Consider the following 12,926-nt stretch of genomic DNA (forward strand, 5'->3'; position numbering starts at 1 on the left):
GGGGCCTAAATGCGAGGAGGGAGTCTTTTGGGAGGCAGCAGGGGGTGACAGGGGCGAGCGGCAGCGAGGCATGCATGACGCCTGCCGACTTGCATCGGCGGGTGCATGATTTCAGGGAGCGGCTGCCGCACCTTCCCATGCCGCCCTCCTCTCATGCCAAGTGCGCCGTTGCTTCACTCAATGAGCACACCAACGAGCACACCACTCTTCACTTCCTTCTGTGGTGGCTCAAAGAACACCTGGCATTGAATGAGATAACATGGAGTGAGTCTGAAGGGCCTTCTGCATCATCCGGGTCCGCTTCAGGAAGATGCGTGCCAGCCAAGACGTGGGTTCTCTCCCCGAACTCTTAATCAACGCCTCTTGTCATGCAAACCCTAAAGGGTGCGTGCGCGTAGGTGCCCGGGGGTCTTCAAGGTGGCGAGTGAGGCCGGCTGCGGCGGCGCGCTGCTGCCGCGGTGCCGCACGTTCCCGGCGGCCGCCCCCGGCGCGCCGGACATCGTGGTCGAGTTCTGGGGCTGCGAACGCTGGCCGGAGTGTGACTTCAGGGACGTGCTGCCCAAGCGGTTACTCACCCCGCAGCTCGCTCTCGAGGCGGCACCGTCAGACGGCTTCAAGGTAACACTTTGCAAAAAAGACCACTGAAACAAAAGTGTCCAGACTTGAGCCATTGCATGCCCTTGCCTTCATTTCAAACGTAAGCACGGACAAATGAAGCTTGGTCAATCCATGATGGATCTTTCTGTGGAGAGAGATGGATTCAGCATTGGAAACCAATGTCTTTCCACCTGTCATGGCATGCTGATCTCTTACTCAACATACACGTTCTTATTCTTGTGGCAGTAACTTATTGCCGTATGCTTCTGCAGGTTATGGCAGCGCTGGGCGCAGAGCAGGTGATCCAGCACTGCGGGGGCATGCGCTCTCTCCTGGGCGCCATCCGTGTCGACCTCAGCAAGGCTTTGACCGACGCTGAGAGGTGCACACACCTGACCTCTGCCGCCCATCCACATTTCACACTTCAAAGGGACCCCAATCATCTGGCACGCAACAAGATTATCATTCTGTCTCATCTGAAAGCTCCTTGGCCTGGTACGAGCTTCAGAAATATATACAGAAACACATGTCATGTCTGTGGCGCTCATGCCAACTTTTTGAGTCTTCTGTTTCAGCAGATTGATTTGGCAACAGAAACACTCTGCAGAGTGGTCGAGGAAGTTTGTTCAGGCTAGAGGATTTGTTCAGAGCAGGCTTTGTTCAGGCAAAGGCATTTGCTGCGCAGTGAGGAGGAGGAGGGAGTCAAGCCGGCGGTGCTGATTGGCTGGGAGCACTACGATGCGGTGGTGGCTGCTCTGAGGAAGAAGAGCCACCACGGCCTGGACCTCATCGGACGCGCCAGCCTCATTCCAGACATCACCCTTGCTGCCCACAAGTGCGCAGCCACTCATCTTTGTGCAGCAAGCAAATCTGCATCTAGCACGATGGCCTGCCAAACTGCGTGCTTCAAACCAAGATCACCGCGACAGACATATTTTTCAACATGCACCGCATGGCATGCATGCACGCATGCATCGCCACAATGCTCACAGCTACACACCGAATGTGCAGCTAATGCACCTCTGAAAGAAGAAAGTCAGGACTTTGATTGCCGGTACAGCTGCCATGGCTAGGAAATTGGAGATTGTCAACAGGTGGGTCCCATCCTCCGCTGTTTCATTGAGCTTGCAATTGATGCGGTAGGTTTTAGGCATGCAACTGTTGGATTATTTGACTTCTCTGCAAAGGTCTAGAGAGCACATCTGCAGCTGTCCCCCCAGCTGGGGTGTAATCACTGGGATGCCCACCAGTCACAGAGGCACATGTTATCTGAATGCACCTTCGCGCAGGGTCCTGCCACGCTGTGTGCTCCACACAATGATCATGGCAACAGTAACATTCCCCTGGAATGCTTGCATTATTGCATACAGCAAGCTTGAGCCACCTGCCTCACAATACCACGACACCTCAGATCTGCAGAGAACGTACAATTGTCACAGCTGGAGATCCTTGTTACAGCTGCTATTCCTCCTTGCAACTGGGTTTTACGTCTGAGCCGTCTCCCCAAACCGGGCCCACCGTGCCTCTCCCTCACGGTTCCTCCTCACTATCGGTCACCCAGATCGGAAAGCAATGCAAGCCATTCAGCAAAACGCCAAACCGTTCTGTTCACGTTGCATGGTGAAAAAGCAACTATATGCTCGACGGATTCCGTCCCTTCGCAGATGCTGATGGGGACGTGAGAGCTATGAGTACAATCCCCCTGGAATGCAACCCTCGCAGGGGTCGATATGAGAAGGCGAGCGACGCTGAGGTGGAGGACCGTTTCGGACGCATGGCGCCCGTGCTGGCGCGTGCCCTCCTGCCCTTCCAGCGGGAGGGCGTGCGTTTCGCGCTGCGCCGCGGCGGCCGAGCGCTGATTGCTGATGAGATGGGCGTCGGCAAGACCGTGCAGGCCATCGCGCTCGCCTCCTGCTACCAGGTAAACAATGTGAATCTAAAACCCAAACGTTTAAAAATCCACTTTTTAAAAACTGGAATTGGATAAACAAGTTCCCGCAGGGCTTTCCCGCACGCTGGAAAGCTGAGTAAATCAGTCCACAGGCTCAGTATCATTATGGAGTGAGGATGTTAGAATGAGCACTACCTTATCTTGCGCACATGCTATCCGTACATCCTCCGTTGTTGCAGCTGTCTCGAATTGTGTGCATGCAGGGCGCCCTTGCTGCATATCCTCCTGCCATCGCACGGAAGTCATTCCCGATCCGCCCAAACTGTTCAAAATGTTCAGAGGTGCCAGTTGCTCGTATTATATGTGCACGCTGCTTTTGCGAGCGACGAGAAGTCCAATGCGTGCAAAACCATGACAATCTGGATTTAAGGAAGGTGCCGCGTGGAAATCTAACGTCAAACGGGAAATGCGCATCACATTATAAGCCAAAGTCGGTTGGCTGAGGTGCCTCTCAAGTCCAGCAGAGCACGCATGCCCTATGCAACTGCCGTCACATCGGGAATTTGAAAGTTCGAAATCCTGGCTGCAGGAGGAGTGGCCTCTCCTGGTGGTGGCGCCTGCAAGCCTGCGCCTGGTGTGGGCGGAGGAGCTGGCGCGCTGGCTGCCGCACCTGCGCGCATGTGCCGTCCACGTCATCGAGGGCCGCACCGACCGCCTGCAGGGAGGCCCCGTGCCCCAGGTTCGTTTCCCTCCACGCTTGTTCTGCTGCGCTTGGGCATGCACTATAACTACCAGAGATGGAGGTACAGTGCACTCTACTGTATCTTCATCTTGCTCATTTCTACAACGTTGACCTCTGCTCTGCTGAAGTCACCTGAATGTGGGATCAGGTGAAAGGTTGGCCTCCCTTTCAAGCCTCACATGCAGCCACCCTCCACGCCTTGGACATACACAACCTAGGTGTGGCAGCTGCAGGGAGGGTGCTCTGAGGCCTGAAGGGAATCCCATTGTGGACAGAAAAGCAGCAAACCTTAATAAGATATGGCTTTAATCGAGATGCTGACATGCGCAGGTGGTGGTGACCAGCTACGAGATGCTGGCCAACCTGACCTGCAGCGGCTGCTGCGCCGGGGGACCCGCTGCCAATAAGACCAACAAGTGCGCTGGCGCCGACCACTGCATGGCAGCGCGAGGCTTCAAGGTGCGACACATCTGACTAGCTCGACGACTGCTGTGCGGTGCAAAGCAACCCGCGCAGGAACTGCTACTTGGTGCCTGCACTACAACAATTTGCGAGTATCTGAATGCGATGCCATGGTAGGTAACGCTGTAAGTTGCTGGTTGTTACACCGCTACCGTTAATAATCCAGGGGCTTCTTTCTCCTAACGGGTTGAGAAGTCGTCAGGAGATCGCTCCATGCAGTTTTAATACTTATCCTTTTGAAGCGCCCACTCAGGGGAATTTTTTTCTAAAGTGCTGGCTGCAAACTGCCGAGCAGGTGGTCATTGTAGACGAGAGCCACACAATGCGAACGCAGGACCGGCCGCCCGACTCGCGCAACACCGAGGCGGCTGTGGCGGCCGTACGCGCGGCCGCGCGCGCCGTGCTGCTGTCAGGAACGCCCTCGCTCAGCCGCCCCTACGACCTCTTCCGCCAGGTGGCGCCCTGCCCTTCATTCTGCCACGTTGATGTCGCATCCACGGCAACCCAGGAAAGCCCCGCGCCCTTAAGTATAGTCTCCTTTTGCTCCCAGTTGGATATTGGTGGACGTCTTATTCGGTCTCTACTGCTGTTGCTGGGCGCCAGGTGCTCCTAAGCAAACCGAATTCCGAGAAGGGTGCCTATGCTGTAGATGGTGTTGCAAACCCTGCTTCAGGATGCACCCAGTCAGTGCATGAGAGCACAATTGGCTGCATTGACATGATACAGCTCAGATTGCACCAAGTTGGGAGGAGAGAAACAATCGAGATGAAGCAAGCAAGAGCTCTTTGTTGGGACAGTCCTGGATTTGCTGCCAGCTGAGTGATGTTTCTGATCCATGTGCGCTGCCCAACATAGGTTTTGCCAATCACAGCTCCCACCTATTGCAGAGGCGCCTTGCACATGCAAACAACCTACAAAAACCCTCAAGACAGCGTGTAAGAAACCAGCACGCCGAATAAGGAAAAGCTGTCAAGAAATTGTGGTGCTGCACCAGGTTGATGCGCTGCGGCCGGGTCTGCTGGGGCCAAACCGAGAGGCGTTTGCGCACCGCTACTGCAACCGGCGCCTCGTCCCGGTCTTTGGTCGCGGCGGCGCTCAGCGCATGAAGTGGTGCAACACCGGCCTCGCGTACGCCGCCGAACTCCACGCCCTCCTCAAACAGGTGTTGCTGGTGTCATCATAGAGTTGCCAGGGCTGGTGCATTGTTACATGAGCGGTATGCTGTTTTTCCTGTTTACCTTCTGTGCAATCTAGATCTCGACTGGGTGAAGAAGCTCTTCCCTGCTCTTCGAATCGAGACTGGTGTGCAGAGGCTGCTGTGCACATGCGCAGGAGGTGATGCTGCGGCGGCTGAAGAGGGAAGTCATGGCGCAGCTGCCGCCCAAGCGCCGCCAGGTCGTGCGCTTGCCGCCGCCACTCAAGCACCACTGGCCGCCCGAGCTACGCTCCCGGTCCGCCTCGGGTGTGTTCCCTGGAGTCTGATTGTTATATTATCACTATGCATGTTTGCTCCTGCGTGCATAACTCTTTTAAAACCGCTGCCTTGCGGACATTTCTGTGGTGCTGTTCAGATACCCCTCGTCAAGATACTCCTCCGTCCAGTTTACTGATTTATTACGTTATGCTATCTTCGATTCTGTAATTGATTCTGTCAGTAATTGGGGACATCACTGCCTGCATGCATGCTTGCGAGACTTTTGCTAGCTCTGTGCAACCACTGTGCAGACGCATCAATCCATATGTGTTTATGTCAACATGCGCAGGTGAAGGCGGCTCGCAGGATGATGATGACGAGGATGATGATGTGGACGCTGACAGAGATGCTGACATGGACGCTGACGGGGACGGTCCGGCCGGGCAGCCCTCGGCGATGAGCGTCGGGCAGCGCACGGGCCTTGCCAAGCTGCCCAACGTGCTGGAGTGGCTCCGGCACGCGCTCGGCTCCACCTCGGGCCGCGCCACTGCCGGCCAGGCCGCTGCGCAAGAGGCGCTGCCCAAGTTTCTCGTCTTTGCCCACCACAAGTCAGTATCTGCACCCCCGCTCCTCGCTAACATTGAATCATAATCACGATTACAAAAAACCTGATTCAGGGCAATCCTGATCAGCCTTGGTGGCTTTTAGTATCTGCTTGCAAATGATACAGAGCTCTGGATTGGTGGCTGCTGGGGTGAATGCGGACCACCGACGTTCACTTCAAAACTGAAATTCCCAAATCATCGCATCCACTGCCATTGCGCCCACTATGGAGCCAGATGGAACACCAATGTCTTGGCCTGATCACCGATTGTCATCCTGAAGACCACTCAAAATAGCCACATGTTGCAGCAGAATATAAGGAGCGAGTCTTAATGCACCGGTTTCCAGAATGAAGCCCCGGAAAGGATCAGGGAATCTGCATTATTTTTTAAAATCCCGAATTTTATTATTTTGCAGGTCGGTGATGGCGAAGCTGGCGGCCGCACTGGAGGGCGAGGAAGGGAACGCTGACTGGGCGGGCGCGGAGTACGTGCGCATTGAGGGCGCCACCGATCACCGCGACCGCCGTGAAGCATGCGCGCGGTTCCGGGACGATCCTTCCGTGCGTGTGGCGCTGCTATCGGTCACCGCCGCCGGTGCGCGACCGTTGTTTTTGTCGCTGTATGTGTCGGCTTTTCCGTCAAAAAGAACAAGAACAAAAAGGAAAAGAAGAAATGAAATAAGAAGAAAGACGGCACCGGGACCGCCGCGAGGCCTGCGCGCGCTTCCGGGACGGCTCCTCCGTCTACGTCTTGCTGCTTTCCGCCACAGCTGCCGGTGTGGCATTTTGGCTGTGGAACCCTGATGCATGGAGTTAGTTTCAATGGGTCTGCAGACCCAGAATTTGGGCACATGGGCAAGCATTGCTACCGCACAGGCCTGATGGTGACTCATTTACATTCGATGTAAGCCTGTTTAGAATAGATTGAAGATTGCTGCAGCATGCGCACTCATGCCAACAGACCCCTCGGTAGGAAACTTTGGACCAGGCCAAGCCAGCACTGAGGAGCCGTACATATCTAGTTCCAGGCTGTCACAACTCGTTTGGGCTGCTGGGGCCCGGGTGCGTACTTCACAAAGGCCCAACACTGCTTTGCTTTCTGCTGGGGCTGGACTTCAGCGCGGCGGGCGCATTGGTGCTTACTGTGGCAGGCAGTCCTGCACTGTGTATTGGTGGGTATTGGACACGTTACCTGGATGTGAATCAGCCCTTTACGTCAACATATCTGCACAAATAAGAGCGGTGCTGGCGTAGGCACGGGGCTGGACTTCAGCGCGGCGAGTGCGGTGGTGTTTGCAGAGCTGCCGGAGGAGGTGTCCTCAGTTCGGCAGGCCGAAGACCGCGCGCACCGCCACGGCCAGCGCTTCCCCGTCAACGTCTACTTCCTGCTCGCGCGCGGCACCTCCGACGAACGCAGGTGGCCGTATGGATCCTAGTTTTATTATTGTTATTAGGGTTTAGGGTTTGACCCTTGAAAAACACAAGAATGTACCAACCATGCATAAAGGTACGTCCTGCAGGCCAGCTGCACTTGAAGGCTGCCAGGATCCTATCCCTGTTGGACTCGCCAGATCCAAGCAAGGCCAAATCAACCAGGGGCACGGTTGATTTAATTTTGATTTAAATCGATTAAAACTGGTACTGCAGAAGTGGACAGGGTCTTTATTTTTTCAGTCCGGCGGCAAGCAAAGGCGTGAAAGTCAGATCAAGAGCACCTGGCGTCAAGGAAGCAGTGGAGACCAACTCTTCGATACTAAAACCCATGATAAGCATGTACAGCAGTATGTTGTTTTATCGTCAATTTTCACATCTATTGGTGCTAAAGCCCACTGATCCTGCAGGTGGCAGAATCTCAACCGGAGCCTGGAGCGCGTGTCCGCGGTGCATGACGGCGGCGGCGCGGCCGGCGCGGCGGCAATGGCGGGCGGCTCGGCGCCAGGTGATTCTGCCGGGATTGCGCTCGACGCCGTGCGCGACGTGGGCGGCGGCCTCGGCTGGGGCTGCACCCAGGCGCTGCCCAACCAGCCGCCATCACATGCTGAGTCTGAGCCGGAGGTGGTTGCGGCTTTTGCCCAGGTGAGGATTCGGCGCTGCGTTCAGTGGACTCTATATGTGACTGGTTTGGAAATGCCTCCAGCACCGCTCTTTCTCCTTTTTTTTTATATGGAGCTGTCCCTGACAGCGTCAGCATAGCCCCACTCTTTTCTGGATGTTCTTGAGATTTTGTCTTGCCCGGGAGAGAATATTCCATGGCATGAGAAACAGTTGCTTTGCAGTGGCAAAGATGACCAGGATGTTCCCCTGCCCAGAAGGAATCTTTCTTGCCAAGTGTGGGACTGCACATTTTCAGCAACTCAGACAATCAACAGTTTCCAGCAACTGTTGAGATGGAAGAATGGAACCCCCTGCAAGATAGTGCTATGCCTGATGGGGGATGATTTCTGTTTTGCAGGCAGCCGTCAGTGCGTCAGACCCTGCTGCTGCGGATCCAAAGTCACAGCAGGGCGGTAATATTGACATTGCTGACGAAGACAGCAATGAGGAAGCCATGGTGGTGCCAGACTCCGATGATGACGAGGATTGGGTCCCCTTGGCGAGGGGGGTACAAGCCCCCCCACCGGGGGGCACAGGGGGGCCCACCGGGGGATCCTCTCCTGAGCCTGATCAGGCAGCAGCGCCCAGCAACTCTGAAGAGCCTGATGCAGCAGAATCAGCTCCCGCGCCGGATGGTGCTGATTTTGGCAAAGCTCTGGATGATGACAGGCCCAAGGTATGTCATGCGCCGCACTCCTCAGATGCAGGGCCGAAATGCATGCATGGGAATATTTGTTCAGTTCTTACAAGTTGTGGCTGGATGGTCTCTGGCACCTCTTGAATGTCTGGCTGAGCTGTGCCGTAGTGCCCATGTATCTAGAGGGAGAAGGGGAAAAGGCGAGAGGGGATCGTTATCGATTCCAGCGTGTGGGCTGCCCCAATTATATCCTGGCATCTAATCAATGTGTGGCTTCAACAATTTTAGGTGCTTTGGTGCTTCTTGGCAGCCGCTGCCCGCTCATGCGTCCTTTTCTGCACTCACATTGACACTCCATTCAGAAACATGAGCTGTGTCCGCTTGTTCAGAATTGCCTTTTCAGAAACGCAGTTTGGAACATATGGAAATTCAAGTGAACATGTGCTGCGCACAGATGTGGTTAGAGGTCGGTCGCCACACCATGTGCGTGCACATAACGACTTTCGGGACTAAACTTGTCCATTCCAGGAGGAATATGATGATTCAACTAAGGCCAATTAAGCATTGTTGTTGGCACCTCGCGTTGGAGGTGTCTGGGCAGGTGTGGTTGGAGCTCAGCCGCCACACGAACCGCTGTGTTTTTGAGATGTCCGCCCATTCGTTACAAAAGTCAGCACCAGGACAGTGGGCTCCACTGTGCAATATCTCAGAGGCCAATTGAGAGGCGCTGGCGCACAACGTCAGGCATTCGTGTCTTTATTCGCCTTTTTAGGGGTCAAAACAATAAATCATTTTACCCACGGCGTTGTGTGCGCAGGTGTGGTTTGAGGTAAGCCGCCATACGAACCGCGTGCACTTCCACGGCTCGGCGGGCGGCAGCGACATGCTGGGCCTGTCGCTGCCCATGGACTTGCTGACTGTGCCTGAGGACCAGGGAACGCCCCAGACCATCCTGGACCTCCTGGCTGCCGTCGGTGACAGGTAGCACGTCCTTTTCACCCAGATACATCAGTGAAACACTCACAGCTTCCTCTCTTTCCGTGGCTGCAATTAGGATCCTTGGGGATTTTTTGGGACTCTCAAGTCTGCCTTCTCGCCAGACTATGAATGTGAGCAGAATGCACGCGCAGCTCAATCTGGCAGCCCCAGCATTCAGACTCGTGGTGAGGTCTGCTTCATGCATGCTTACAACTCTCAAAGCAATGATTTGGTTGCATGAAACTTTTGAGAAGTGTAGTGTGGATAAGATTCTTGCGATGCGCAGGGAGGGCGGGAAGGCTGTGGTGGGGCAGGCGGGATTGCTGGCATTAGGGCCAGGGGTGGATGCAAAAGAGGTGTTGCGATGGATCGGGGAGGCGCGCGAATTTGCGGCCGAGTGGGGCGAGCTGCGGGCCCTGCACCAGAACCAGCTGGCGGGGACCCCCATGCGGTGCCCACTGCAGGTGCGGCAGAGGGGGGACCCCACTGGCTGCATTGCTTTGCATCCAGAGACATCTAACCAAAATCACCCAATCTTATTTCTCAAAGCCAAGGCATTACTGCCCTGAAGGGGGCACTTTAGTAAGTGCGACAAAGCAGGGAACAATTTTGAATCAATTGCTGATTTTGAATGCCTCATGCTTTGTCATGATGCCTGGAATTTTTGTGTGTGGAATCCTTTGGCATTGTTCTACTTCACTTCATGAATTATTACAGTATTATTATTACAGGTCGGCAGACCCAAAGCCAGAGGCCATAGGGCAAAGAATCATGAATATTGCGAATAGTTCATTTTTAAAACGTTTTGCCTCTTTATTGGCCTGATCGAGTTGAGCGCAGCCTGCAATTATCCCTGGGACAGCAGTGCAGAAGTGACGTTCCGTGAAGGCGTGATGCAAGGACACCCTTGAGAGCCTTGCACCCACCTGAAAGAGCGGCTATAAATCTGCCATGTTGTTGCAGGACGCGCTAATTGTGCTCGAGGAGAAAGCAAAGGCGTCAGGCGCATATGGCATCAGCACAGACCGCCAGCTGGACACAGGCCGGCCGCACATGGCCCTGCCATCTGGAGCTGAGCTAGCGACGGTGCATGTGCGCTACGTTGGGTGCGCATCTGCTTAGGACCCAGCATTGCCTGTTCCAGAAGTTGCCCACAGCAGAAGATCTCTGAGGCCGGACCTCTTTTCTGCAATGCCAGCCACCCGTGTTCACAATGTGCAGCTGTGTTGTGCTGATTCTGTCAGCAGCAGGACTGAAGGCCACTCAACAACGCACATTCTTTCAAGCTGTGCACTTTTTTTGCAACGCAGAACAGACTACTGAGCATGATCACACATGGTCACAGGACGCAGTTATATGACAAGTAAACAAGGAATAGTTAAAAGAAAATGAGCAGCTGCACTCGCCTGCAGGCGCGGCAACACAGTGGCGTACAAGCAGGCCTTCACGGGCTCTGGTGCTCGTCTGTGCATCCACTGCATGAAGTCGGTGGAACTGAGCACCCTACCGCCCAGCGTGAGCGCCCATCCAAGTTCAACAAGAACAACAATTTGAAACCTCCTGTATTATCTGCGCCCAGCACGACTTGTGTTTGCGCGTGCAACTTTGGGGGCATATGTGCGCCTTGGAAGACTTTGATTGCTCGGCTGATGCATGCCCGACTGCACCATCTTTCTCGTGAGACCTGTGTGAATGTGTGAATTATTCTCCCAATACAGGCGATTGGCAAGGTCACATCCGTTCCCTTGACCTCTAAATCCTAAGGGGTCGTGAATGCGCACGCATGTGGTTCATTCACTTGGCCCTAAACCCTGAAGGGTCGCAGATGCGCGCAAGCAATAAATTTCCTCTACCCTAGACCCTAGAGGGTCGTGAAACCCTGAAGGATCGCGAATGCACGCGCAGGCGGTGCTGGAGGGCGCTGCGGACCTGTTCTGCGGCGTTTCCTGCGAGACGGCCTACGCGCTGCGCGCCGGCGGAGGGGCCCTGCGGCGTGCGCTGTTCCGGCTGGAGCGCGGCCGCTGCCAGATCTGCCGCCTCGACACCGCCAACCTCCTCGCCCGACTCAGGTGCGCAGTGCATGAAGAAATCGTTGGTCCGCCCAATCTAGAGGACCACCTGAGGAAATAGGGCCAAAGAGATATGGCCTGCCCAAATCCAAATTGAGCTGCAGATTGAGGGGTTGAGGAGCTTTTTGAAACAACAGACACACAAATAATGTACCGTGGACACTAGGGAATCTTTAAGCAAGCTCCTACGTGCGGACCACTCTAATTCCCCACCTGTCGCAGTTGTGCTGAAAGGGGGCAATTGCGCCAGGGTGATAGAGAAGGGGACGCGCAACTGGAAGGAGCGGCGGCAGGCGCGGCTGGCGCAGCTGGCGCCCGGCTTCTGCACGCGCGGCTTCAAGGCAGCTGCCGAGAAGCTGGTGAGTCAGTGCATGGAAGGGAACGCATGGCACGCCGACCATACGCGCCCCGTCTACAAGGGCGGCGGCCTCTGCCAGCTGGAGAACCTGCGCACGCTCTGCGTCCCCTGCCACCAGGTGACTCACCGCCGAGTCGCTCCGGATTTGTCATTGTATCAGCAGTGTACTACAGAACGGCAGAGTGGACTGGCCTTCTCGTTCTCAGCCCTTTCTGGAGTGCTCTTCAAGAAGCGGGTTGTTGCAATCTGGACCGTGGAGCCTGTGTATTGAGCTGGCATTTTCTTGCAAAGTTCAGCTAAGCAATCCCAGAGTGTGTATCATCTACTGAATGGAGGATGTCTGCCCAGGTGGTGACAAAGAAGCAGGCGTCGGAGAGGGCAGCCGAGCGGAAGCTGCACAAGCAGCACACCCTGCACTCCTTCATGGCTGCCGCCCACCAAGCCGCCTTAGGCGATACTGAGCAAAGGCGGGAAGGTAAGAGGAGCTGACAGTTCTTCTGATATGACCTTTGCAATGTCTCAAGATCCTGGCTTCTATGTGGTGAAGTTGTCTGGCTCCGTCTGCCTTTCTCTTGACCACCACGGCATGCAAAACGGCCTTCACAGTTGAGCTGCCATGCCTTGAGCAAGCCCCTCCTTCAGCCAGGAAGCATGGGAAAGAGGAGCCGAGTCCGAGCCGGCTGACAAGAGAGGCTCTTATGAATACGGGAGAGGTAAACAGCAGTTTGTCATGCGTGCAGGCGCAGGCTGTGCCAATGCTACAACAACGCCTGCGGCGGCTGAGAAGCCGAGGCGGCAGTTGAAGCGCCTTTACACAGATGAAACTGCGGACACGGATTTCCAGTCGCCGCCACGGGCCAAGGCCGGTGCCAAGAAGAAGCCTCGATGAGTGATGTCAGGGATGAATGGAGACTTTCTGAGAGAGTGTTACTGGTGACTGTATGCCGTACATGATCATGGGATGTGATGATGATGATGATGATGCTGTCATGCGGTAAACATACCAAATATGTATTGCAATTGCAATTGCATTGTACCGGTAAATTGCTTTACGCGCAATTATGCCTCGGCCTGTTCAGG

The 12,926-nt window shown here is 55.1% G+C and overlaps 1 protein-coding gene across 1 annotated transcript; it reads left to right on the plus strand.

Annotated features, from left to right (window-relative positions):
• Positions 1–74: 74 nt before the first annotated feature.
• Positions 75–12,735, plus strand: COCSUDRAFT_48741 (P-loop containing nucleoside triphosphate hydrolase protein; the record flags this gene model as incomplete). The annotated part of the gene is made up of 23 exons (XM_005644437.1): positions 75–160; positions 399–618; positions 870–979; positions 1,283–1,432; positions 2,320–2,518; positions 3,078–3,227; positions 3,561–3,689; positions 3,988–4,146; positions 4,687–4,854; positions 5,025–5,154; positions 5,456–5,714; positions 6,127–6,305; positions 6,965–7,127; positions 7,552–7,786; positions 8,163–8,480; positions 9,259–9,422; positions 9,706–9,883; positions 10,383–10,525; positions 10,832–10,934; positions 11,325–11,488; positions 11,739–11,964; positions 12,195–12,321; positions 12,587–12,735. The coding sequence occupies 23 exons, from the start codon at positions 75–77 to the stop codon at positions 12,733–12,735; spliced, it is 3,909 nt and encodes a 1,302-aa protein (XP_005644494.1).
• Positions 12,736–12,926: the final 191 nt, after the last annotated feature.

The sequence above is a fragment of the Coccomyxa subellipsoidea genome (assembly GCF_000258705.1).
Source record: "Coccomyxa subellipsoidea C-169, whole genome shotgun sequence".
NCBI classification, from domain to species: Eukaryota; Viridiplantae; Chlorophyta; class Trebouxiophyceae; family Coccomyxaceae; genus Coccomyxa; species Coccomyxa subellipsoidea.